The following is a 27,127-nucleotide window of genomic DNA, read 5'->3' as shown; positions in this document are numbered from 1 at the left end:
TCTCTACAGCCACTATAATTGATGATTCTCAGAGCTCTTTTCTGCAAAATAAATAAGGGTTGTGTATAGTTTTTGTAAGTTGCTCCCCAGATATCTACACAATAAGTCAAGTATGGAACAATCAGTGAATTGTACAATGCCAACAAACCAGAATTAGTCAGTAAAAACTTGACTCTATGTAATACTCCTAAGGATTTGGCATTTTTACCTTTTATGTAACTAATATGGGATGTCCATGTCAAGTCTTCATCAATAAGAACTCCAAGAAATTTAGTGTCTTTTACTCTTTGGATTGCAATCCCATCTATTTCCACTGACACATCACTGTTCTTTTTATCCTTAAACAGTATAAAATGTGTTTTATTAAGATTCAGTGTCAATCTATTTATATCAAACCAATTTTTAATTTTAATCAGTTCATCATTTATCACTTTAGCCACCTCCTCAATATTTGATCCTTAGTAAAACAGTGTTGTATCATCTGCAAATAGAATGGTACCGAGTGTCTTAGATACATTTACCAAGTCGTTAATAAACAAAAAGAACTGTTTTGGTCCGAGGACCGACCCTTGTGGCACTCCACAATTAATTTCACATAGTTTTGATTTATGGTCCTTTATCTGAACAAACTGTTTCCTTTTTTCCAAATAAGTTCTAACCCACCGATGAGCCACACCTCTTATTCCATACTGACTTCATTTTAGAAGTAACCTTGAGTGATCAATGACGTCAAAAGCTTTCTTCAAATCAATGAAAACACCAACAAAGTCATTTTATTGTCAATTGCTGTTGATATTTTATCCGTTAATTCCATTATTGCCATTGCTGCGGAATGTTTAGTTCTAAACCCACTTTGTTCATTGTTTAAAGGGGCATTATGGAAGTTTGACAGGCAAAACATGTATAGAAATAATACATTTCTTCTTCATACATTCTCCTGCAATGCCCTGGTCCTGTAGAATGAGCCCTGGCATTTTTACTGTGATTGCCTGTTTTTCTGTAAAATCACAGAAAAAGAGAGCTGCTCGGGTCGAGCAGGCTGCTTCATGCGCGTTCACGCTCAGGCATCGCCCTCCGAACCGTTATTTGAACGTTGTTTCAGCTGTCATCAAGAATATAAATGTTACAGATACAAATGATGTCACTGGTGGTTTAGCTCGTCTAATAAGACTGCGGGCTTTCGTGTTGAAGACCTGGGTTTGATTCTGGATGCGATGTAGTTGTTCTAGAGTTTCTTTTTTACATTAATGATATATTTTTTTTACAGTAAGATGCCCAAATTTTTATTTGAGACTCGCCAAACGGCATTGAATTCACAGGTAAAAAAAGATGTGGGTTCTGTCATGACTCCCAATCTTTCACCCTCCTCAGCCTTCATGCAGCACACCTGTGTCATGTTTGGAGGAAGGTACTTAACCCAAGACATGCAGAATACAACACTGACCAAAAAATGGATGAAAAAATGATTTATTTATAAGGAGGAACTTAAGGTGCACAGATAAGTCTGTGGTTGGAACTGCAACAACAGCTCAGCGTCTGGAGGAGGGAGAACACAGGTGAGCATAGGTTCTGGTTTCAAAATCCATTGTAGGCAGGCAGAGGTGTTCAGCAGACTTACTGTGGTGGGTGTATGTGTTGGCTGGAGGAGGGAGAGGTAGAGAGCCGGGGGAAGCGCAGGAGAGGGAGCAGAGGTGGAGAGAAGCGGGGCGTCCTGGTGGATGGGGCACTGGGTGAGATGAGAGGTGGGTTATGGAGGGTGGTGATAAGGTCCGTGTGCTGAATATCCGAATCCTGGAGTAGAGGTCAGTATCCAATGAGGTCGACAGGAATCCTGAGGAAGGGTAAATCCAATATAAGAGCAAAACACTACGAATAACATTTATCCTAAGAACACTAGAGGTAACACGAGTTTCAGTTCGTGCTTGACAACGAAAGAGAGAAGACCTGAATAAACACTAAAGGGGGGACGGAGCCGGTCGGCTCGTCCCCCTCTCACGCTGTTCCTGCCAAGCCAGACAGAATAGCTGAATCGCAACTTCTAACGCAGGCTCATCCCGAGTCTTTTGATTTCTGAGTGAACTAAACTTAACAAACGCATCAACAAAACGCTTTTCCATCGACGTGGACCGAGGCCAACTCTGGACCGGTTCCGTTCGACACCTACGTCTCCCCTGTCAGCCGCTGGTGTCATCTGGATGAACCATCACCATCCTCCACGGCCCGGATCCGAAAGAGGGTCCACAAGAGTTCGGTGAGACAGAGCACGGTGTTTAGCGTTTGATGCAGTTCTCTGATAAGACCTAAGTTTATCCAAACCATCACTTCACTCAGACACCTGTTTCTTCCTGAAGCAAAATCAGACTCACACACGCATCCATGTCACAACATTCTCAATCTTCATAAATTCACCACAAGGTCTATTTGATCATATCAACTGTTAAAGATTGTCCCACAAGTTGCCAATGTTGATTGTTATTCCCATGTTTGTCAATTTCAAAATCATTAGTCTAGTTTGAAGAATTAAAACTTTTAATTTTGAAACTTGTTTGTTCATTGAACTGAAACACAGACACACAGATATTATCGTCAGTTTATCGATGAAAACAACCTTTGAGTCTTCTTAACAATATAAAATTTGGTTATTGATTTATTAAAAATTAATATTCCGAATTAATACGTAGTATGGTTCCTCTTTCATAAAAGAGCCTAAAACCACAACGCTACACTGGTTACTACCAAAACTGAGGCAATCTTCCGGCGTCGAAGTGTGTCCACCATCCACCTTAAATAGGAAGGCACCCCGCTGATTGCTGATCAGGAACAGCTGGGCCACTCCCTCTCCTGGCAAGAGACTCACAGATGGTTATGAGAACAGGAGTACTCACCCCGGCTCATGACAACCTGGTCTCCTTATCAAGCCCCAGCCAAGCCCTGTTTCCCTGACAACCGCAATCTACTTCATTCATTCCACCTGTTCCGGTCATCAATTCATCCTCCACACCTGGTTACTCTGCTATTTAAAACCCAGCCAGCTCTTCATCATTGCCAGATTATTGAAAGCCTTTGCCACTAAATCTTCCAGCCATTCACCCTGCCTGATCTCAGCCTCTGGACCTTGTTTTTTTCTCCTGACCCCTGCCTTGTACGCTGCCTGCCTTTACGACCTCTGCCTGTCTCCGACTCTGTCTCCAGCCTCTGGGAACTCTGCTTCAAATAAAGACTTTTTAATCTACTTTTATTGTGTTTGGCATCCTCAAGGGTCTTTTGAAGTTCTGTTCGTGACAGGTTCAACTTTCATTTTGGAACAATTTTTCAAGCAAGGGAAGGGAATGAACTGAGCATGCAGGAGGACTGACCCATCATACACCTGTCGGCTGTGCTGAAGAGAAAGGTACAGAACCAAATTATTTAATTAATAAGCTGTGCACTCTACTGTCCTCTGTCCTCCGGGCCACACACACACACACACACACACACGACTGTCTCAGTTGTTATTTTCGTTAAGGAGTGTGCACGTACAGCATGCGCGCCTCGTGCACAAGCCTACTATTGAAGCTGCTGTTATGCATTTGGCCTGAGGGGGCAATCGCGAGCATAAAAATTCCAAACTCCGTAAAGTCCCTTTAACATATTATCTTTTTCGATGAATTTATCCAACTTGATACAAATAACTTTTTCCAATATTTTAGAAAACTGTGGAAGCAGTGACAATGTTATTGAAACTATGTTTATCACCACTCTTGTACAAAGGAATAACTTTCGCTGTTTTCGTTGCGTCAGGAAAATTTCCAGTAGAAAGGGATAGATTACAACAGCTGTAACAGATCACTGCATAAGAGAAAACCACATAATGGACTGGGACAGCACAAGGATCATAAACACCGAACAACAGAATTACAAAAGATGGATAAAAGAAGCTACCGAGATAAGGGGACGTGGATGTGGGACCATGGCATCACTTCCTTCGTTTATCCGCGGGTAGCAGAGGACGTATATCGCGCATGGGACTGCATCATCGGAGAGGGAAGAGTGGGCAGCAGAGGGCGACAACGTCCTCTGCTGCCCGCGGATAAACGAAGGAAGTGATGCCACCGTCAGCCTGATGATGTTTGCAGCTGCAAACGAAACGTTGCAGGTAAATAAAACCTTTCTGTGTTTTAAAAAGAACTGAAAGAGGGAATTTGAAACTAAACACAACAAGAACACACCAAAGATGTTTAAGCTTCTACTATTAATGTGGATAAGTGACATTGTGTCCTTAGTCCTTCTTCGTCCTGTGTCCTTCTTCTTCTTAGTCATTCTCCCACAGTTCAATTGTTCTTCTCCAATATAATCACAACTTATGTTTAATTCATATAAATTTCCATCTATTTTACTGTCAATATCATATATTTTATCATCTGTATCCATTTCAGTTGAGTGATTTTTGCCAGTTTAAATCCAGACCAATATCAAACCGAGTTACCCATGTTGTTTTTACAGCATCCAAAATAAGTTTGGATGCATAAATTCTGATGATCTTAACCATAGTTTGTAAACTTGTTTTATATACTCATTTATCACTTGTATTTTTTTAGTTCTGTTGGTTCCTTAATGATCAGAATCTTTGCCTGCTCCGGAGACCCATTCAGTTTAATGAATACCTTACAGTTTGAAGTCCATGTTGACTGTATTTTCTTTTGCTTTCTCTGAAGTCTCGCTTGCCTTGCAATGTCTGCATTTTTCTTGATTAGGTGTTCATACACACTGGTTCCCTTCAGCTTCCTTCCTTGTTTAAGTAGTTATTTCTTGTGTTTTCTGTTAATAAATCTGATAAGGATTGCAGGTTTCTGATTTTTATTTTTATGAGGAAGAGGATGACATCCCTCTATGTCCTTGGCCTCTAGATGTATCCCTTTGCTACCAAGGAAGTCATTTTGTAAAGCACTTTGAATCACACTTTGTTTGAAAAGCGCTTTAGAAATAAAATTTGATTGATTGATTTGATTACTTGCCTTTCTAAGTTGTTTAATTCTTGTTCAGGTGGTTCTCCACTCTCTGTAGCTGTTGCTCTTGCATAAGTTTGGTGTGTTGTTTCAAGTCCTGTCACTATTACATCATTTATTCTTGAATAATGTTCCAGTTCTTTTCAACCCTTTAGACACTTTAAGATCTTAGAATTCATACTTTTTATGGTGAAACTGGGTGGAAGATACATATCTGAGCATTTAGTGTTGTCCCTGAATGCAGCATAATACCACAAATGGAGAACACTGGGAGTAGTTTGATTATAAGTGGCAGTAGTACAACCACACAGACTGTAGGCCGCCGTTAAAAATCAAAGATGGCCGTGAATTTTTCAAACACATTTTGACGCAAAGTTCTATTTTTAGCAAGTGACTTGAGGTTTTGTGAAAACACATGAACTACAACTGCTCATCTCACCAAATTTACTTCATCAGATCAGAAAATAAAAGAACAGAAATGGCTATGAGTTTAGCGAGCTTTGCATCTTTCCTCCAGGACAAAAAGAGCATTAAACGTGGAATAAACCACTATAAATCTGGCAGAGATTATGCTGTGACATCATACATGTGTAATGATTCAATAGTTACGTCTTATGTATGAACCACAAAATGTGAGATTCCATATAATTATGAAATATCAATCTGATGGATTTTGGAATATTACTTTAACCAGATTGGAACTTTTTATTGCAGGGATTAGGTAACACTTCGTATTAACCAAGAGTCAAAGAGAGATAGAGACTAAGTTTAAAAGTTTAAGAAGATTTATTTCTAAACAAATTAAAACAAGGCTAACTAACTAAACACTCTGTGTGATGGTTGTGAATGAGGCAAGATGGTGGTGTGATGGAATGTTGTCATCAGAACTCTCGTTTTCGGAGAAGCGTTAGTTCTGTGTGGGAGCGAATGGTTTGCTCTAAACTACATTCGGAGTTTCAAAAACACATTCAGGCGCTATCTTGTCATCTACGTACCCTTGCGGAGACCTCCGTGGTAGATCCAGAATACCAGGTACTCTGACCCCCCCTTTTGGTGCCAAAACCGATGAAACAGCGTTCGGTACGACAGACTAGTCTTTGGAATGCCTCCAGGTAAGCGACAGGTGGTTTGCAGCATCATCAGGGACCCAGCCGAGTCCGTGAGTTCAGCTCTTAGTCTGAAGGACGTTGTGTCCAGATGCAGCTCGCAACAGATTTGTTATCCAGCTCGTCAAGGTTCTTGTTGTTAAAAAGTGACGAGTGGCCGGCTCGAAACTCTAGAACGTTGAACTGAGTTAAGGGTGACGTGGGAGTTTGTTTTATAATCCAGATGTTTTGATTTATGGTCAAATCAGGATTTGACAACAAAAGGGGATGGTGTTAACACACACAAAGCCACGCCACACGTCAGAACGAAAGCTCTGATTGGATGAGACAAAAGGAATGTGTCATGTGACTTAACATTACATGTATCCGTATGTCTAGCACAAATATTTAAAGTTATATTACTTATTATATTCTATCATAGGATTATAATATCAAGTAATTAATATTTTCATTTCACAGATTGATTGAACATTGCTTCACATCATTATTTGGACTACCAGACGTTATTTAATTATTTATTTAATAGTTCTGATTCTAAAAGAGTTCTTAATTTAAGAGTTCTTCTCTTGAGCTGTAGGGGGAGGCAAATAGCTAGTTAAACAGTCTAGATGCCGAGGCATCACAGCCCTTGAGCAATATCAAGGAGATGACCTTTAGGTGGAAAAACAGTCTCTTCATGACGCTGCACATGCAACTTCTGGTTTGTAGTATTTTTAATTACAAATTTCTACATATATATCAAATTACATGACATACATAGTTGAAACACACAATCATTTATCATATAAATTGAAGTACAACAAAAGTGGACCAGAAAATAACTTTTATAGCCTTGTTAACTAATGGATTTTTGTCGAGGGACCCATGAGCAAGCCGAAAGGGGAGGAGACCTAGACTCCCTATTGAGGCCAGCTGAATATTAGCCAATAGCAATTGACATCCACTTAAATACAGATGTCAGAGTGGGTACGAGCATTTGTGGATGTACCAAGGCTGATGCAGTTAGCAACATTTCTTGTAAACAGGTGTTTACATTTTATCTTTAATGTATATATGAATAAATCACTGAAATAGGGAGTGGATTAAGGTGCAATGTATTTGTTCCACCTCTAGATGGTGCCCACGGACAACAAACTCCAGACTTCTGCTTTAGGAGAGTTGATTGTCTTAAAACAAGATTTCATAGCAGAGTAACAACTATTGGATTCCGGACTACTTTGTTTGCGGTGAAAGGGTTATTTATGCTCTTGTGAGCTACAAAGTTTAAACACTTTGGTTCTACAATTAATTAGACATTCTTTGATATTCAGCCTTCTTACAGTCTGAAATAAATGTTTATTTGGCAGACGCTTTTATCCAAAGCAACTTACAATTTATAACCTATAGGGCATGTTGTGATCTGTGGGGAAAACCAGAGTCCCCAGAGGAAACCCACGCATGCATGGGGAGAACACGCAACTCCACGCAGAAAGGCCGCAGCTGAGTTTCGAACCTGCAACCTTCGTGCAAGGCAACAGGGCTAACCACTGCGCCACCATGCAGGTTTGACAATAAGTGGGTCTCTGATCAGGCATTCATCTGCAGAGATCTACTTTATCTGTTGGCTCATCTGAAATAAAATCTCTACAAAAATATTAAAATGTTTATTAGAAAATTCAATGGCAAAAAAACAACATGAAACACTCGTTTGTTGTCTTTTTAATAATTACTGTCAGGCAAAACCTAAACGAACAATACATTTATGACTTACAGTACAAGACAGAACTGAAGTGGGTCAGAACCCGTGACATGGCCACAACTGACCTCTATAAAGAAAGACATTCATCGTCATTAGATTGTTCCAACTTTCAGAGTTCACAAAAATGGATTTTGTATTTGACTCGTATCAAACACAACAGTTTTCTTGATTACCTAGCAAATCCTAAAGACCTTGATAGAAACAGAGTAAAAAAAAATTTTATAGAACAAGCAGAATTCCTGATTTGATCCTAATTTCCGGTCAATATGAAAGATGTACAATATATTGCTTTCAGGTGCTCAACTTAAAAATGGGCGCTTTGAGATTTCTGTAAAAACATTCTTTAGCATGGCGTCCCGCCCCCGGACCAAGTTCTGCAGGTTGGACTAGAGGAGTGGTACTTGCCGATGAAACCGTAGGACTCAAAGGAGCCAAACTTACTGCAGAACCAACAGCTCCTCTAGAAAATTGCAGCTTCCCAACACACATTACCAATGGTCTCAAACTGTCTGCCTCGTTTTCATGGAATCAAAACAGAACGACTACAAAATCAAACAAAACAGAAACTATTCATGTTCACTGAGAGTTTGGAGCCTAAGACACAGTATTCCGTTACAGCAGTAGGTTGGAGGAAAGGAGGAGATGAGATACAAATGACACGGAGATGAGCAGGAAAAGCTCAGGTCGGAGATTTCAACACAAAAAAATAAAAGGTAAGGGGGAGCGACACAGAGTTTGGACTTTAGCCTGATCAGCAGATTTCTCTCAAAACTCTTGAGATGAAATTCTGGATGAGATGTAACAAAACTAATGTAGTACCACCAGAATCAGTTTTTTTAAATGTAAAATGCTTTCTGAGGAGAGAGAGAAAGCCCGATGGCTTGGGATGTGAGCTGATTGTTGGACACACCACTCGGTGTTCAGCAGGACAGAGTCGGACCTGCTCCCACAGTCTTCAGGCCAAACAAAAACTGGTCCCACAGGCCAGCACTCCTTGAGCCTCATTTATGAGAAGGTTTTTCAGACACAATCCAGATTCATAATCGATTTCTTTTTATCTTTTAAAAGCTTTCTTATCTGGATTATGCTGTAAAAACAGATTCCTACACTACGACTGTAGCTTTCCCTCTGCTCTCATTGTCATTGTATTTTAACAAACCCTTTAAAGTGACATCTGGGAAAAGATCAGACAACGTTTTTATAAATGCAGCCCTCAGTACGAGCCAACATCACAGCGAGAGAGGTGCCTAAGCGGACCTCTGGGTGTAGAAGAGAATATAGGCCTGAGTGTTGCACACCTCCTCCACACTGCAAACCTTCATCTCAGAGTCGTTACAGTGGACCCAGAAACCTGCGGGTGACAGGGTAAAGAGTCATGTTAAACACAACAAAGCAGGAAGTGATCGTGGTGCCGACTTCTCCTCACCTCCTTCGGTGTTGTAGCAGTATGCGGTGTAGTGCCCTGAGCCGAACCCTTTACCGTGGTGCATAACCACAGCAGACAGATCGTAGGTGTAGCCTCCTCTGTGGACGGAGTGACCCGAGTCTGTGCAGCAGTACGGTTTGATGTTCAGAACCTGGTCGAAGGCCACGTGGACGCCGATTTTCTCCCTGTGGTTCCGGCCAGACCATCTGCCCAAAAACAGGAGCTTATCAGTCAGTGCTACAAAAACAAACACATCCAATCATGTTGACCAGGTTAACACGAGAGGAACGTGCCTGAAGCGTTTGAGGTGCAGCCGTAGAACCTGAGGTAAACGGTAGATCAGAAGCTGCTTACAGGCTTCTGAAAGAACTAAAGGTTTGTGGGAGGATTTTCTTCTTCTCTCTGAAACAAATAAAGACAGAAAATGATAAATTAATCCGCAGACAATAAAAATCTTCATTCATGACAGGCTTTCCTTCATTGAAGAAGTGACATGCTTTCTCACAATGTACCAACAGTTAAAAGGTTTTTATGTCTTTAAACTTTCAGGCAGCTTTGTGGATTTCTGGAACCCATCTGGGTTCCTTCTCGGTTTAGGAGGGATTGAGGACCTGACAAAGTTGGGATCAGTGATAATTTTGTTGACAAAATTTGTTAAGGTACGCGTAGTTCATAGAACACACTTGTTGTAACGTTTGTACATGTTTTTTGCTGCACGAGAGAGGTGGAGCTGTCGAAAACACGCATCGGAAAGGGAACTGATGGGAATGCAGATGAAACACCAGCACATAAAGGACTGTACAGGCAAAACAACTTACACACACATTATTTTTGGTGTGCATACACACTAGGGATGAGCGAGTACACCACTATCTGCATCTGTTCAACCAACTAAATTATCTGTATCTGTACTCTGAATGGGCGTGGCATAACCCGGAAGTGGGCATGGTTTAACCGGGAGTGGGCGTGGTTTAACCGGAAGTGGGTGTGGTTTACATCAATATTTTATTTTAAGTCTGAAATTGATAAGGAATGATCAGAAGTTGATATGTGTATTGTTTATTTGAAAACTATTTTCAGAGCAGCCTCAGAATTGAGATTAAATATTTTTGATCACAATAGTAAAGGAACTATTTCAGAACAAGCGTTTCAATAAAAATCAGAACATTAATATTTAAGTGCATGGATTAATACATCTGAACTCATGCAGTAGGAACTAGGAAATATGAAATGCTAGAACCAGACACAACTTTAATGTATATTTTTTATTTTAATTTGATTAAACTGATTTTTTTCTTAACGTTCTTGGCATTTTGCCCCACACAAAGTAAAAAAAAAACAATGTTGATTAAGGTGTGTGTGTCTGAGAGAGATAGAGGGTGAGAGGGAGAGAGATGGAGTTAAAAAAAATTAAAAAAAACAACCGGAGCGGAGGAAGTGAGTGACTGATGCAGCACGTCAGCTATGTCTTGTCAAATGCACCAGTAAGTTACAAAAAAAGTAACTTTAAATATTCAACCGAAAAAGAGGCGAGCTGAAGAAAACCTAGGGAAAACTGAAGAAATGTGAGCAACAGTGAAGCAAGCACAGCGAGATCCGTTACTGTGTGTGTGTGCGCGTGGATGAGCCAGACTGACTGAGCTCCCGGCTGGATAGAGTGTTTTGTGTGTAGGGAGGGGCGGGCGCTCTATGTGACTGGCCAATCACAGAGCGTGAAGACAGTCAGTTACCCATTGAGGATTTTCCTTCAGCACGATTACAGATATTTACGAGGTTTACTCGTTTCATGCTCGTATTCGTCAAAAATGCTTTATGTGCATGTCAGGTTATTAGTAAACATCAACTTACATCATTAACTTTACCTTGTTCATTCTAACTAAGGCCTCATAGGTCTGCCACAAACAACTATTTTAATAGTCATGTAGCATTCTGAAACGCATGCTCCAATTTTATTGGTTTAGAGCAGTACGCCCTCCGTACGTAGGAGGGCGCTGCTGCTATAAAAGGGGAGCTCTTCCGGTAAGGAAGTAGGTTCGGGAAACAGCTGGTGCCATTATGCCGCTGCGTTTTGGTACTGCCAGCCCGTGTCCTCAGGCTGCGTTTATGGTGCAATCGGCTCTGCTTCAACCGTGGTATGTACCTAGATGGCTATTGTTTAGCGCTAGGGCTGCTGTGTCTCAGTCTGTGTTGTGCACTTTGCAGCTTGGGCATTTGGGTCAGTGTTGGGTGTGATGTCATCGCTTGCCTACTGAATCCTCGTTGCTTCTGGGCAGAGAGTTCCCTTCTGTTCAGGCGTTACTAGCGGGAGGACCGTTAGGTGTGTGCTGCGCCGTCCCCACACTTGGCCATTTGTTTGTTGGGTAATTTTCTGCCTCTTCCCTGTCCTTTTAGATTGCTCTGTGGTCCGGCCGGAGGCGCCGCTGTTTCGTCTTGTTTCTTTTTACCACATTTTAAATCAGCTGGTTGAAGGAAGTTCCCCTGGCTCCTGGCTGGAGTCCAGGAGGAAGAGCAGCTGAGCAACATCGTACAGATTTTATACAGTTCTCTTTTAATTTTGTTTTCTTTGTGCAGGCTGAGGCAGGAGGTGTGGGGTGTGGCCTCGGAGGTGGTGGTCCCATGTGCGAGTGTGATGGTGCTGGGTTCTCACGTTGGTATGAATGTTCACTGCCAGGGGTGAATCTTTTATACGTTCTTTTTTTTATTTTTGCTGGTTGGGGCTTCTCTGCCCCGAGTCACCTGCCTCCATCACTAGCCTCAGTCCTGCTTGTTAACATATTTTTGTTTGGTTTAAATTCATTGGTTCTGTTCCTGTTGTCATTAATTTTAGCATTTTTATGATATTTTACATGGCCAGTTTTTTTTAAAATGTCTTTTAAGCAGTTATTTTCAATAAACTAAAATACATGAATTGTAACTTCTGAAACCACGTCTCTGTCTGAATGAAGTGGAATGGATCTACATGCTTTGATTCCTTGGGCGAGATTCCCAAGGTGGCGTTGTTAACGAAATTGCACTTGAGCAGGTACAATTGCCATACCTGGCGTCAATAGGTCATAGACCACTCCCGTATTGCCACAGTCAGTTTTGTTGACGATTAGTAGACTAATTGTGTCATGCATAAAAGCTGCACTAGCTAAAATAGTCTTGTTTGGCTTGGTAACAAACTCGTCCAATGAAGAGGAGCCTTTTTTACAGTTACATGTTAGCAGCTAACAAGAGGTAATTAGATTACAGAGGCGACTCTTTGTTCTTCACCATGACGTGCTTCCTTTTAAGGTGCTCATGAATCACAGCATGTCGCTCCCATGAAAGGACAGTTTCACATTGCAAATTTTGCAATCAACGAGCTTCTCTTTTGTCTGTAAAATGCTCCCAAATTTTGTACAAGCCCACTCACCATGAAGTCATGGGGGGGGGGGATCAGATTTAACCATATAAAACCACAAACATTACTATTAAAATTCATCCTAAGAAAGAGATTTTCAAACAGAAAAAACAATGGCTTAGTTTTAAGTTCAACAAGTTCCTCTACAATAGTATCATTTGTTTCACAGTTCCAACTATAGGGGGATCACACTCCTCAGCCTCCCTGGAAAGGTCTACTCCAAGGTACTGGAGAGGAGGGTCCGATCGATAGTTGAATCTCAGATTGAGGAGGAGCAATGTGGTTTTCGTCCTGGCCGTGGAACTGTGGACCAGCTCTATACCCTTGCAAGGGTGATGGAGGGGGCATGGGAGTTTGCCCAACCAATCCACATCTGTTTTGTGGATTTGGAGAAGGCTTATGACCGTGTCCCCAGGTGGGGGACACTACAGGAGTATGGGTGGGTGGCTTTAGGTTAAGGGCCATTTTGTCCCTTTACCAGAGGAGCGTGAGTTTGGTCCGCATAGCCGGTAGTGAGTCTGACCTGTTGCCGGTGAGGGTTGGACTCCGCCAGGGCTGCCCTTTGTCACCGGTTCTGTTCATTACCTTTATGGACAGAATTTCTAGGCGCAGCTGTGGTGTGGAGTGTGTCGAGTTTGGTGGCAGGAGAATCTCGTCTCTGCTTTTTACGGATGATGTGGTCCTCCTAGCTTCATCCAGCTCTGACCTTCAGCTCTTGCTGGGTAGGTTTGCAGCTGAGTGTGAAGCGGCTGGGATGAGGATCAGCACCTCCAAATCTGAGACCATGGTTCTCGACCGGAAAAGGGTGGCTTGCCAACTCCGGGTCGGGAGAGAGGTCCTACCTCAAGTGGAGGAGTTTAAGTATCTCGGGGTCTTGTTCACGAGTGAGGGTAGGAGGGACCGGGAGATCGACAGGCGGATTGGTTCAGCGTCTGCAGTGATGCGGACGCTGAGCCGATCTGTCGTGGTGAAGAGGGAGCTGAGCCAGAAAGCCAGGCACTCGATTTACCGGTCGATCTACGTCCCAATCCTCACCTATGGTCATGAGCTTTGGGTAATGACTGAAAGAACGAGATCGCGGATACAAGTGGCCAAAATGAGTTTCCTCCGTAGGGTGGCCGGGCTCAGCCTTAGAGATAGGGTGAGGAGCTCGGACATTCGGGAGGGACTCGGAGTAGAACCGCTGCTCCTCCTGGATCGAAAGGAGTCAGTTGAGGTGGTTTGGGCATCTGGTCAGGATGCCTCCTGGACGCCTCCCTGGGGAGGTGTTTCGGTCATGTCCTGCCGGCAGGAGGCCCCCGGGTTGACCCAGGACACGTTGGAGAGGTTACATCTCCAATCTGGTCCGGGAACGCCTGGGGGTCCTGCCGGAGGAGCTGGTGGAGGTGGCTGAGGAGAGGACGGTCTGGAGCTCTCTAGTTGGGATGCTGACCCCGCAACCCGGACCCGGATAAGCGGAGGAAGACGAGACGTTTCACAGACATCAACACCGTTACGTCCCACAATTTAAGGAAGTACGGGAATTCACTCATCATAACATGTAGCTGTTAGCTGACAGAGCACTGTTGTCACCTTGAGAGAGAAATGTCTGTAATTTGCTTTTATTACATCAAGGCTTGATTACTGTAATTCTTTGTACCTTGGTGTTTCACAATCCCAACTCTCAAGTCTCCAGTTGGTGCAGAATGCTGCTGCACGGCTGCTCACTGGGACGGAAAAGATGGAGCATGTTACTCCTGTCCTGGCCTCAATGCACTGGCTGCCTGTTCGTTTTAGAATCCAGTACAATGTGCTTTTATGGGCTTTTAAATCTCTGCATGGCCTTGCTCCAGAGTACCTCTCTGAGCATCTGTTTTTTTTATTCCCCTGCACGGTGTCTGAGGTCAGATGATAGGATACTCTTGGAAGTCCCTAAAACAAGACGCTAGCTCAGAGGTGACAGCGCTTTCTCTGTAGCGGCCCCTACACGCTGGAATGCACTGCCTTAGAGCATTAGGTCGGCCTCTTCACTGTCTGGTTTTAAATCTAATCTTTAGATCAATGAAAATCTATTTTTATGATTTGGCTTTTAACCCAGCATGAGTCTTTTTGGTGTTTTATCAGTGTTAGTTCTTAAGAAGCTTCAGTTTTTATGCATTTTTATGTTGTGTGTTGTTTTTATGTTTTTAATGTCTGTGAAGCACTTTGGTCGGTTCTTTACCGTTGTAAGGTGCTATACAAATTAAGTTGCCTTGCCTTGGATGTATTTTTAAAAGAACAGCAAAGGGAGTGTAATCAACATGTGTAATGTGTGCAAATATGGTCATTTAATGACGTAGAAAATGTAGCGCTACGTTTAATACTGATGTGCCACCCTAAAAAAAACGGACCCTGCTCAGTTCGCTGCAGCAATTCAGCTAAGCCAGCCAACACTAAAAGATAAATTAAGAAACAAAGAAATAATATATGCAGCAAATATGACAAAATAGCAGCTTATTTACCACACTGGATAAGAGTCTGTGGTTGCAAACGTCGAGTTCTGCAGTCTCCTTGTGTGTCAGTATGATCTACTTTCTCTTCCTACTTTTACAGATACAGCAGTTCTACAGGTGTCTTGTAGAAAAAGGTTATGCTGCTGACGATGTGCCATGCCATCCCTATCCCAAAAAATAGGCTAAACACTGAGGAAAGGATGTAAAATATGAGCAACAAGGCTACTTTTACATTTATTCTTAATATTGACGTTTCTTATTCATTTAAATGGTAAATGACTATTTATTTATACATATATTAATATTAACACATTTCTTATTAATGTACCTCCTAAATGAATGATGTTTATGGCAGATAACCTAAAGAAAGCACATTAATACAGAAAGAAACACATTAATGATAGAAAAAAACTTTTCTTTTTTTTCTAATGCATTTCTAATGTCTCAGATCGGGACTGGGTATAGGCCGATTCTTACAATCAAATGACTCAGAATCAGATTAAGAGCAAAAAACATGATCGACACGTTCCTAGAAATAACAATATCACGTGGTAAAAAGCTCCAAAAAGAGGATTTTCCATTATATGGCCTCTTTAAAAGCTACATTTGAAGTTCAAAAAGTTTGTGTTATTACATAAAGACTGTATTAAATAACTGAGATCTCAATATCAAATGAAGTAATTGTTATCATTTTTGTCATAACTGAACAGCCATAAGTTTTGTATACTTTATGGAGGCTCAAGAAATCCGTGCCTATTGTAAAAAAAATAAATAAATAAAAAGTTGTTCTAGAACCCCTTTAAAATAGCAACCAGGAAGTCTAATAATAAAAATTAACAGGATTCATAAACGCAAGGCTGTAGTTGAGGTGTTTTTGGGACATTGTAGCACAATCACATGCCGTCAAGTTATGTTTACAGGGTTTCCACCAGTGCTTTGTAAGCCTGGTTTCCATGTTTGCTGAAAAGTAAAAGCAGCCTTTATTAGATCGACCTATCCATTCTGTTATCAACCATTAAACCTGGTAAATAATAGAACCGCCTAAAAAGGTTGTGTTTATTAGAATAATACACGTAATTGTACTGACTGTTGCAGTGGTTGCAGGCGTAGATGTTGCCTTCAAGAGCCTCCATCTCTGTAAACTTGGAGAGCATCTCCACCAGGGTGCAGCTACGCTGGTAAGCTGTAGAGCCAGAGCCTTTGTTTGTACTGTGGTACCGCACTGGAAACTCCAAAGATAAATCCCAGAATGGCTCTACTGTGTTGGACTTGTGCTTACAGGACAAACACGTCACCTAAGACATGAAGACAATAAGTAGGAGGGGGAAAAAAGATCAGGTTCATGCTGTTTGGTAAAGACCAGAAGAGGAGAGAAATCACATGGAAAACAAGTGAATAATCTACTTATTTTATTTTTAAGTCTAACTGCATGGTGGAGAAACATCACAGCACAACACAGGAACTAGGGCAAGAGAGAAGGGTGATTATAATGCAGCCAGAACTTTGTGTGACTGGAACAGAACCGATCGTAAAAAAGTAAAAACAGCTTTGAGTTAATCTAACAATATTAGCAGCCAGTTAAACTGTTAAACACGCCTCTTGACTGTAAAAGAATGTATCTGCTCTTTCTACTCATTCTACCGTTACAGTGATCCACTGATTTCCTGCTTTCCTATTCATTTTCCCTCTCTCCCTTCCTTACATTATTATTTTTTTATCACAATTTAAATATTTTTCTCATTTTGAACATATTTTTGATCGTTTCTTTTTATCTTATTTGTACTTTGATCGTTTTTTGTTTATGTGAAGCGCCTCACTGTTTTAATCTTGAGAGGCGCTATATAAAAATCGTTTTCTTTCTTTCCTTTATTTAAACTATATCCCACCTGTAACAGAACTCTTGGAACAACCCAAATTTGGAGAAGAATTTATTAGTCCTGACCAGACTTTACTGCCATTTTCAAAACAACGTCAGAAAAAGGTTTCACAAATCACAAACTATGTTTTACATAATTTGCTATTAGTCTAGAATAATTTAGTACGGGTTTGAAGAGTGTAGGTGTTGTAGTTTTTGAGCTAGAGCAAATTAAAGATGGTCAGAGTAGAGAAAAATTGAGTCTAATTGCCCTTTAGCCATTTCCTGAATCGGAAGCTGGAATTGGAAGCTAACTTCAGCCTTGTGTGGATCTAATCCTGCTCATTTATGTCCACTAAGTCCACCTGTTTCTGTAGTTTCTGATTCCTCCACCTCACTTAGCATGGCTTTATTAAATACCCACTCCAATAAGTCATTCCTGCTCAATGATCTAATCCTCTCTAAAATCTTGAATTTTCTGTTTCAAACTGAAGTTTAGCAGCAAACATCTCATTATCCTGGTCTGACTGAACTCTGCCCGAGTGGTTATTCATTCCTTAGCCAGCCCCGGGGTTCTAGTAAAGGTGGCGGCATAGCTATTGTTTGTAGAGACCATCTTGCATGTAGATCTTTCTCTGGTCGATTTGCTTCCTTTGAACTGCAGCTGATTTAAGTTGGGCGCAAGGACCAAGCCGCCACAATTCTGCAACAAATTTGATGCCAACTAGGAAGTGACAAAAATTGCAGTTCCACTTTCATCCGCAAGGGTCTGGCAGCAGAAGTGAACAAATCCTCATCGACTCCCATGGTAAAAATGCCAATTTTACAGCAGAAATAAACATATTTACAGCCTGGTTCAAAAACCCATTTTAGGTTTAATATATCTAGTTTACATTAATAACTCTGAGATGGTGACATTTTTTGTAACTCTTCTGCTCAAATGGTTGTGTTTTGTTTTAGCCTGTGCAGCACTTTGGGCAGCTCCCATGCTGCGTTTTAAATGTGCTATATAAATAAACTATGCTATGCTAAGTGTTATTTAATCTTAAAAATTTGAACAATTAATGAGCATCCACGTGAGTTTAGCACTAGCTCTGGAGAAAGGCCTCAGCCCAGGCCTCGGCCTCACGTTAATAGATGTTCAGCCATTTCGACTCTCTGAACTTTAGTTTTTTTCTGTGTGTTTGTGTTTGAATGTAAATCATGGAACTAGTTGGACAAAAAGGAAAGATGTGTGGTTATTGACTGCGCTAAAAGACCATTCAAGCAGTTTCTGCTTTTTTTTAATCAGTAAGTACATTTATATTTCTATACTTCATTTCATTGGTTGAATGGGGGAAATGCTGTGTCATTTACCTGCTTGGTCAAACATGTTAGTGGGGCTGCATAAGAACCTTGAGCGGTTGTCCAGCTTCTCCTGTCTCCTGCCTGAGAATAGCAGGAGGCTGGCTGTTCCCGTTTCCCGGGGCAGCCAGGCCGGCTCCGAAGCGAGGCTGTAGTCATGCTGGTCAATGGTGGATCTCTGAGGGAGACCACAAAAACACTGCGGCTCTTTTTGTTGACGCTGCTTCACTTTTGAGTCGCTCAAGCGCATTTTTCTTAATGAAAACGACCAGAAAAACTCCATTAACTTTGAGTTAGTATGTGGCTAATGTCCCGCTGATCTTTGGCTCCTGGAGAAGGGACAATCAACAACGGCGGACATCCCGGCCCAAGAAGCTCCTTCTTAGCTTAGCTAAGTTAGCTAGTAGCTACACTGTTTCACCCTGTTTCCTATTTTTAGATTGTCTGAGCGTGACGGGACCTGTGACACGGTCAAAACGGCGGTGGTGGGAACCTCCCAATTGGGAACAAAAACATTTTAATTTGAGCCTATGGACATGAATTGTCTAGTATATATGTTGATGGTAAAGACATATTTTACTGTCCTGTGGTTTATCATTCTTTCCTTCAGGAGTTTAGTGACTTTTAATCCTCCACTGTGAAGCTGTTCATACTGGTGATTGTTGGTGATTTTAACATCCACACTTAGGGATGGGTACCGAATTCGGTACTTTTTAAGGTACCGACCGAATTCCATAGTACCGACCGAGCACCGATTCACGTCATTTCAAAAGGTGCCTCGTTTCGGTACCCGTCCTTCATAACGAGAACTTGCCAAGACAGCTGCGCATGCGCAAGAGCGTTATGTCGTCGGCCCCTGCGAGCGAGTTGTAAACAGAGCAGCATGGGTAGAAAGAATGCACGCTAATGCTTGGGTCCACTTCACTAAATGTGATGGGTAACTGGGTGATGATGAAACCAGCGACAAAGATCTAAGTGAGACATCCTCATCTTAATCTGCTCCGGTAGGTAAATAAAATGTTTAAGATAACGTTACCTTGATATGTTAGCTTCTATTTCGCTAATGGTGCGTTCGCTTTCTCCTCGGAACTCCAAATTTCTGACTAGATAAACATGAACGCGCTCTAAAGTTTGGCTTCACTTTACTAAATGCAACGGGTGATTGGGTGAAGATGAAACCAGCGACAACGATCTAAGTGTGAGGCATCATCATTTTAATCTGCTCCAGCAGTTAAATAAACTGTTAAAGATAACGTTAGCTTGATATGTTAGCTTCCATTGCGACCGTTGTTATCAGCTAATGGTGCGTTCGCTTTCTCCTCGGAAATTCTAACTTCCCAGTAGGAAAAATCAAATGAAAAAAGACGGCAAAAGGAAAGAAGATGCACAGTAAATTTAGTTCACAGTAAAGATGTTTGCTTCAGTTAAATTATCAGCTTATAAAACTACAAGGACGATGTTAAAATACAAACAGTTGAATGTTATTTATCGTGATATTTATCAAATATTGTTATATATTGAGAAAAATATAAATGTAATTATAAAAGAGAATTAAAATAATAAACACTCAAAAGTATCGAAAATTGGTACCGTTAAGTACCGGTATCGATTCGTAGGTACCGGGTATTAGTACCGGATCGATTCAAATGTCAAAGGTACCCATCCCTATCCACACTGATGATGCCTCAGACCACTTCTCCAGCCTCATGGACTCCTTCAGCTTTGCTCAGCATGCTTCCGGACCCACACACACCAGGGGGCACATTCTGGGCCTTGTTTTTACCATGGGTTTAAATAATGACAGTGTTTGTCCCAAGGACGTTTATATCAAATCACCATTGCATTTTCTGTAACTTCTCGTTTTCATATCGAGAGCACAACTAGCAAATTTTCAGCTGATTTTAATTCCCCCTGTTCTTCTGATTATGACCCAGATTTTTTAACCTCTCAGTTTAACAAGCTCTATTCTGAACAACATCTGTCCTGTCAGAACCAGATCAGTTCCTGCAGTGAACCCTACACCCTGATTTAATGACAGCATTCGCAGCCTGAAGCATCGAAGCAGAAAAATTGAGAGCTTGTGGAAGGAAACCTGTCTCCATGTGCTCCATCTAAATGACCTTCTGACATCCTTTAACTCTGCAGTCAGAGACGCGAGGGTTTCCTATTTCTCCAACCTGGTGTCCCAGAGCAAAGGGAACCCCAAGGTGCTGTTTAATACCATCAGCAGAATCGTCTCTCCTGCCTCTCCTACAGCCTCCATCCACTCTGTTACAGACTGTGAGAACTTTCTGTCTTTCTTTGTGGACAAAGTCAATAAGGTTAGATCTAGCATCTCTCCTTCAGCCTTATTGCTGCCTCTCCCGACTCCAACCAGGCCCATCATCCTAGATAGCTTTGCTCCTGTTTCTTTGCCTGAGTTAACCAAACTAGTTAACTCTATGAAGACCTCTGCATGCCCCCTCAACATCTTACCCTCATCTTTGTTTAAAAGTGCTTTTCAGTCCATCGGTTCCAGCGTGCTCTCTATAATTAATGCTTCTCTGAATTCTGGTCAGGTCCCTGCTTTCTTTAAAAATGCTGTAATTCACCCGCTTCTTAAAAAAAACGAGTCTTGACGCCTTTCTCCATAGCAGCTTCAGATACATCTCTAAACTTCCGTTCATCTCCAAGATCTTGGAAAAGGTTGTGGCTTAACAACTCACAGCTGCTCTTGATGAACATAACATCTATGATAGCTTCCAGTCAAGTTTTCGTAGAGCTCATTCTACTGAAACCGCTCTTCTTAGGGTCTCTAATGACCTTCTGACTCACAGTGATGCAGGGGACTGTTCTGTTCTGGTTCTGCTGAACTTGACTGCAGCCTTTGACACTGTTGACCATCACCTGCTACTGGAGAAGCTAAGAGACTGGGAAGGCCTATCAGGACCAGGGGTCTCATTTATAAAACATTGCATAGAATCCTTACTAAAACCGTAATTAAGCTCAGCAAAAAAAAATTTACTTACGCCATGTTAGTTTGTGACCTATAAAACATGGAGCATGCACAGCTTCACACAATCTCCGCTTTATAAATCACAAACTACCTAAAAATGTGCTCAGGTGTTTTTCATTTGTTCTGTGTGCGCACGAAGCGGTACAAGTGATAATGCTGCTGGAATTCATAATTTTATCCTTCTCAGCAGCAGCACTGCAGGTGCTCTCCATGTCCAAAATGTGCGTAAGCCAGGTCCTTAGTCAACTTAAAGTTGTGCACATTTTTCCACTCCGTTTTCTTTTATAAATCCCAAAGTTTGCGTGGAAAGTTGCTTACGCAGTTTTCCGACCCTGCTTTGTGCGTAAGCAAGCTTGATAAATGAGGACCCTGCACTGGAGTGGTTCTCCCCTTATCTTTCTGAACGTTCCTTCTATATAGCCATCTTTAAGTTTTGGTCCTCCACGACCTCCCTCACCCATGGTGTCTGAAGGGCCCCTACTCTTCCTCCTCTAGCTGCTTACTCTTCAACAGATCCTGAGCTCCTTTAAGGGAATCTCCTACCATCTTTATGCAGATGACATCCAACTGTACATCTCCTTTAAGCCCCATGAGATGTCTAAGCTGCAGCTGTTACACTCCTGCTTAGACTCTATCAAAGCCTGGATGGCTGGGAGCTTTCTACAGCTGAATGAAGATAAGACTGAGATCCTCATCTGTGCCCCAGACAAGCTGGTTCCCAAAGTCAGAGACTCTCTTGGTCAGCTTGCTTCCCACACCAAACCTTCTGTCAGGAATATTGGTGTGACCTTTGACCCAGCACTCACCCTGGATTCTCATGTCAGTTCTCTTGTTGGCTCTTCCTTCTTCCATCTCAGGAACATTGCTGAGGCCCATTCTGTCTCACTCTGAACTTGAGATCGTTATCCACAACCTTCATCTCCTCACACTTAAGACTACTGCTTGCTTTAGGGCCTTCAATAGACAAGCACCATCTTAAATTGGTGATCTTCTTAGTCCCTACACCCCCAGCAGGTCCCTGAGGTCCAGTGACCAAAGCCTACTGGTTGTGCAGCACCAGGCTAAAGACCAAGGGTGACAGATCATTTGCTGCTGTGGCCCCCAGACTCTGAAACTGTGGAGCCTGGGATCAGTGGACTCAGTGGTCTCCTTCAAAAAGCAGCTGAAAACTCACTTGTTCATACTGGCTTTGGTGGGACCTTCATCACTTCCCTCCCCTTATTCAGCTCTTTCTACCAACTCCGCCTTTCCTGGGATTCCCTCTTTCTTGTTCGTTTTCTCTTTCCCTTTCATTTTTAAATCAAAATTTTTTCATTGATCTCATTCGTAGATTTAATTTTTTTTTTATCTTAATTTTTGTTCTTGTGAAGCGCATCATGATAAGTTTTCTTTCTTTATTTTCCAAATTTCTACAACTTTTCAAGCACGCTTTCATGACTCAGCATTACAGAACTGATCCACTAACCTGGCTGAGGAGCTGCCCGTGAAAGATGGTGTTGAGAACCTTCAGCACTTGCTTCGAGAGCTTCCTCTTTGTGATGGGAATGACAATCCGCCGTTTTGACCCGTCCGTGTCCAGCTCTTGCTGCACCTTGTCCAGTAGCTCACACAGGAACTCCTGGGCATCTTGCTGGTCGTAACCACGGAAAGCTGGAATGAGGTTCCACACGGAGTGCAGCATGGCAAAGGGAGAGACCAGAGACCACCGGCCTGACCACATGACCCTGAAAAGTGTATGCAACTCATGGCACAGAGACATTTGCTGGCGAGTGGAGCAGCGAGGCTCCTTGGGCTGGACCAGTTCTGCTGCCTGGGAGGAAGGAGGGACACTTTCTTTATTAGCCACAGGCAAATTCCAACAGCCCGCCTTCCCCATACGTCCCAGAGGTAAATCTGACAGTGGTGTGTTCCCACTGACAACCCCCCCAGGCATGGCCTTCACTCCCTGGGAGTGATTGGTCTTGGCTAGCAGCTCCTCTGTCTCACATAGGTCCAAAGTGAGAAAACACTCCCTGAATTTCTGCAGGTGGCTCAGCACTTGCAATATCGAGTTCATGTAGCATGTGTTCCCCAAGTTACGCAGACCAGTGACACCTGGAGCAAGTTTCCTTCGTGTTACAGCATGTGTGGAGTAGTATCTCCTCAGTTTGGTGGCTCTGCCATTCCGGGGAGCCTTGCGGGGCACAGCAAGAATCGAAGGCTTCTTAGGAGGAGGAACAGGAGGTAGGCGTTCAGGTGGGTCGCGAAATTTGCGAGGAACGAGTGTGATGGTTGAACGTGGCGCCTGAGTTAGAAGCCTGGCACTCTTTCTGGGAGGAACACTAACAAGTTCTTCCATAAGTCTCCTCTTTACCTCCTTCTTTTGTCTCCTAGCTTCCTCCAGTTTCTCTTTGCACTGACTCTGAAGCTCCTGGTGTTTGCTCATCCACATCTGGAGCATCTTCCTCATGAGCACTTTCCTCCTGTGGCGAAAGGCCAGCTGCATGGCTGGCTGCGGTCCGCCTTCCCCCCCGGTGGAAGAGCGCAGCGAGCGTCTACCTGGGCTCCGAACTGTAGACAGGGCCCCTCTGAGGAGTTTGAGGTCTCCTTCTGCATTGTCATTGAGTACATAGTCTCCACAGGCAAAGCAGAAGACATCCAGCTCCCGCACCTCCATAGCCAATGGGTGTTGGGACTCCTGGAAGTGTTTGAGCGAGTGTTCCTCCATGAAGCGTCCACAGGCCACATGGGAGCACTTGAGGCAGGCCCACACCGAATCTGTAGTGCTGCACTCCACACAGTGCCATTTCTGAGGATTGAGAATAGAATGGTCCTCGCCTAGACGAAGGCGTCCCACGTGTTTACAGCGGTCCATCTCTCCAGACACACATGTGGCCTCAGTGAAAGGACGCACGTCCTTCAGCCAAACAGCAACTCATTCTGAAAGAAATAATAAATGACTGTTCACAAAACCACAATGAAGATTAAACACGTTATGCTGTAGAGAATAACTGAATAAAAACTAACAATAAAACTATTTAGCTTGATCAGGTTTGGGACAAAAGATCACATCATCTTCGGAGCTCAGCAGCAACTTCAGCTCTGCCCACGGTCACCACCAGCACCATCAGGACGGGTCTGAAAAACAAGGATTACAGTTGCATAAAACGTGTCAGCGATGAACGTCTAAGTCAATTAATTAGTTACAAGGTGAGACAACAAATAGGGTTAACACCAGTGCAAAAAAGGATTCATTAATCACCAGGAAACTACATTTTTCATCCCTAGATCTAGGTCTGTCTCAAAGTTAAAATAATAATAATAAAATATGCATATATACAAAGGAAAATAAATAAGATGTTATTTAAAACAAAACTGGTGTAGCTTTAGATCAATTGCTGGACTGATCGTGAGCTTTGCTGAAACACTAAAGAAAATAATTCTAACCCTGACAACAAGTTTGAATCAGAAATTTGCTTATTTTTCTGTCTTTCAGCGTTAATATTCTGAACTTTATGAAACTTAATTTAAAATGTGATTCACTAAAGCAACATCGTTACAAAGCTTGGCGGATTTGTTTATTTGGAAACTAGAGTTTATGGACAAATCAGATGCTGCAGGCACCATCGCTGCCTCGGGTCGCAGCAACTGGTTCCTTGTTAGTTTAAACCCCTGTTATGTTGAGCTGCCGCCGCCATGCATGTTAACGGTCTTCTATAATCGCATCGAGCTGCTAACATTTTTCATTTAAACCACTTTCTGCTGTGTTTGTGTTAACTGCTGCAGCGTGGCTCGGACAGGCTGACTCCTTAACGCCATGCTAAGCTACTCCACCATCACCATGTTCAGCCAGAACAAAGAACACGGAGCCACTCTCTCCAGGAACCTCCAATAACTTTGTTGGTTGGAGGCAGCCCGGCTAACCGCTAGCTACAGCGGCTCGGCTCCGTGGGTTAGCCACGAGCGAAGCGGCGCGAATAAACACGCTTGGTTAATCACAGATTATGTTATTTGCTCGAAGTACACACTGTTAGCTTAAATATAACTTGCATTAGCCGCGCTGCTAACGCTCCTGCCGAAGACAATCGAAGTTAATCTAATGGTTGTTGTTGTTCGCTAACTAATGGCTTAGCTCGCGAGCAAACTGCGCCGTTAACCTTTTAAAAACTACCCCGGTGACATTCACCTCACCGAGCCGGTTACGCGGCTGAAACGAGGCTTGTTAGAAAGTCCGACGTCAGAAAGAGATCGGTGTTGTTAACATCGCCGACACTGATCCACCTATCCATCCATCCGGTACTCTGAGAGCTGCGGCTTGTTGTCCTCCGCACAGATTGAACAACCCAACTCTATCCGAGCTCAGACCCCACTGCTCTCATTGGACCGGGGCTGATCGGAAGCCGGGCTCTCATTGGTCCAACTGCGGAACAACAGGCGGCAGGATGGACCGTCCGTCCGTCCGCCCACCCACCCACCCACCGAGGCCACATGGAACAATAACCGAGGCTGGGGCCGTGCTGCATACCGGGGAACAGGGGGGAGGAGTGCTGGCTTCAAGGGGCTGAAGAGGCGGTAAAACAAAGTTTTGTAACAAGTGTGACACATAAATAAACAAATGATACAAACATTCTAATGTTTATGAAAAGCCTAATGAATGGAATTTATATGTTGGGCTGTTTATAGAACTCATGATATGCTACATTTGCATTTGCATCTAACAAAACAAAACAATTATCTATAGTAGCTAGGTCATGTTGTATATGGTAAAGGTCGTCTGTATATTTGTAAAAAAAAAAAAAAAGTAAAAAAAAAGACATTTAGTTATTGTGAGAAAAGCATTTCAGTATTTGCCAAAACAATTTCTTAAATATTGCAAAGTATTAAATTATTGTAAATACTAGTAATTGTTTAAAAAGAAAACTAGATATTTTGCCACATAGACAATAAATGCATAGGAGTATTATAAGTGAAAAATTGTTACACATCTTTAATATTTGTAAAATATAGAACAATGAAAAACTAAATATTTAATTTTAAAATAACTACGTTTATGAGAGATTTATCTCTTTAATAAGATTTGTACTACCCTGAGCCCGGCGCGGTTCCATCGGCCCGGCCCCCAGCAGCGCCGAGGGGTGCTGCTGAGCCAAGCAGGCCCAACAACATTCATCGTGTCGCGATGAGCACGGGACCAGAGGACGACGGTTGCAGATGAGTGGAAGAGATGCCAGGAGGAAGAGCGGGTGGACGAGGTAAAGAAATGGCCACAGAAGACCTGGAGGAGGTCAAAAGTAACATCACAGCAGGATCGATTAATGAGACTGATGGAGGAGGTGAAGGAGCTTAAAATACTGCTAACTGAAGATAAGAAGATTTCGGCCTAAGAGCAAAGAGTTGATGAACTTGAACAATATACTAGACGAGAGGATTTGGTGATAATGGTGGAAACCCGACACAGAAGCTACGCAAAAGCAGTAGAAGATCACGACGCAGCAGGAGAGGCGTCAGACAAAGAGCCCGAGACACTAGAGCAGCAAGCGGTTACTTTTCTGCACAGCAAGAACATAACTACTCAAAGAGATACTATCATCAGAACTACTCAAAGAGATACTATCATCAGAAACCTGCAGTGAACACGTCTGTTTTCCTCTAGTGGAAGACCTGTGTATTACAGGCGACAGGTAATAATAATTATACAGTTATATTTAATTACATAAATAATGTAATCACTAAGTCATTTAGTTATATAGTCCAGTAAACTGTTCATTTTATAACGTGTGTGTATTTTAATTTAATGCGTCAGACATGTGAAGGGTTAAACTGTTCTAACTTCAAATATGGAA

General features: G+C 42.4%; 1 protein-coding gene and 1 long non-coding RNA gene across 3 annotated transcripts; both read right to left on the bottom strand.

Annotated features, from left to right (window-relative positions):
• Nucleotides 1-1,426: 1,426 nt before the first annotated feature.
• LOC129166512 (uncharacterized) lies at nucleotides 1,427-2,878 on the bottom strand. The gene is made up of 3 exons (XR_008565500.2): nucleotides 2,737-2,878; nucleotides 1,619-1,831; nucleotides 1,427-1,536 (listed from the first exon to the last, which is right to left on the bottom strand). It is a non-coding gene; the product is annotated as an uncharacterized lncRNA (long non-coding RNA).
• Nucleotides 2,879-8,939: 6,061 nt separating this feature from the next.
• Nucleotides 8,940-25,621, bottom strand: usp49 (ubiquitin specific peptidase 49). 2 transcript variants are annotated; one of them, XM_015959863.3, is made up of 7 exons: nucleotides 25,471-25,621; nucleotides 24,312-24,422; nucleotides 22,771-24,224; nucleotides 16,199-16,406; nucleotides 9,549-9,657; nucleotides 9,256-9,461; nucleotides 8,940-9,180 (listed from the first exon to the last, which is right to left on the bottom strand). In XM_015959863.3, the coding sequence occupies exons 3-7, from the start codon at nucleotides 24,157-24,159 to the stop codon at nucleotides 9,077-9,079; spliced, it is 2,016 nt and encodes a 671-aa protein (XP_015815349.3). In that variant the 5' UTR covers nucleotides 24,160-24,224; nucleotides 24,312-24,422; nucleotides 25,471-25,621; the 3' UTR covers nucleotides 8,940-9,076. The 2 variants fall into 2 exon arrangements, with proteins under 2 accessions (XP_015815349.3, XP_054604915.2); XM_054748940.2 differs by having other exon boundaries at nucleotides 25,476-25,615.
• Between the last annotated feature and the right edge of the window lie 1,506 nt (nucleotides 25,622-27,127).

The sequence above is a fragment of the Nothobranchius furzeri genome, chromosome 3 (genome assembly GCF_043380555.1).
Source record: "Nothobranchius furzeri strain GRZ-AD chromosome 3, NfurGRZ-RIMD1, whole genome shotgun sequence".
NCBI lineage: Eukaryota > Metazoa > Chordata > Actinopteri > Cyprinodontiformes > Nothobranchiidae > Nothobranchius > Nothobranchius furzeri.
Note: the sequence above shows the minus strand (reverse complement) of the source record. Positions and strands in the feature narration are given on the sequence as shown.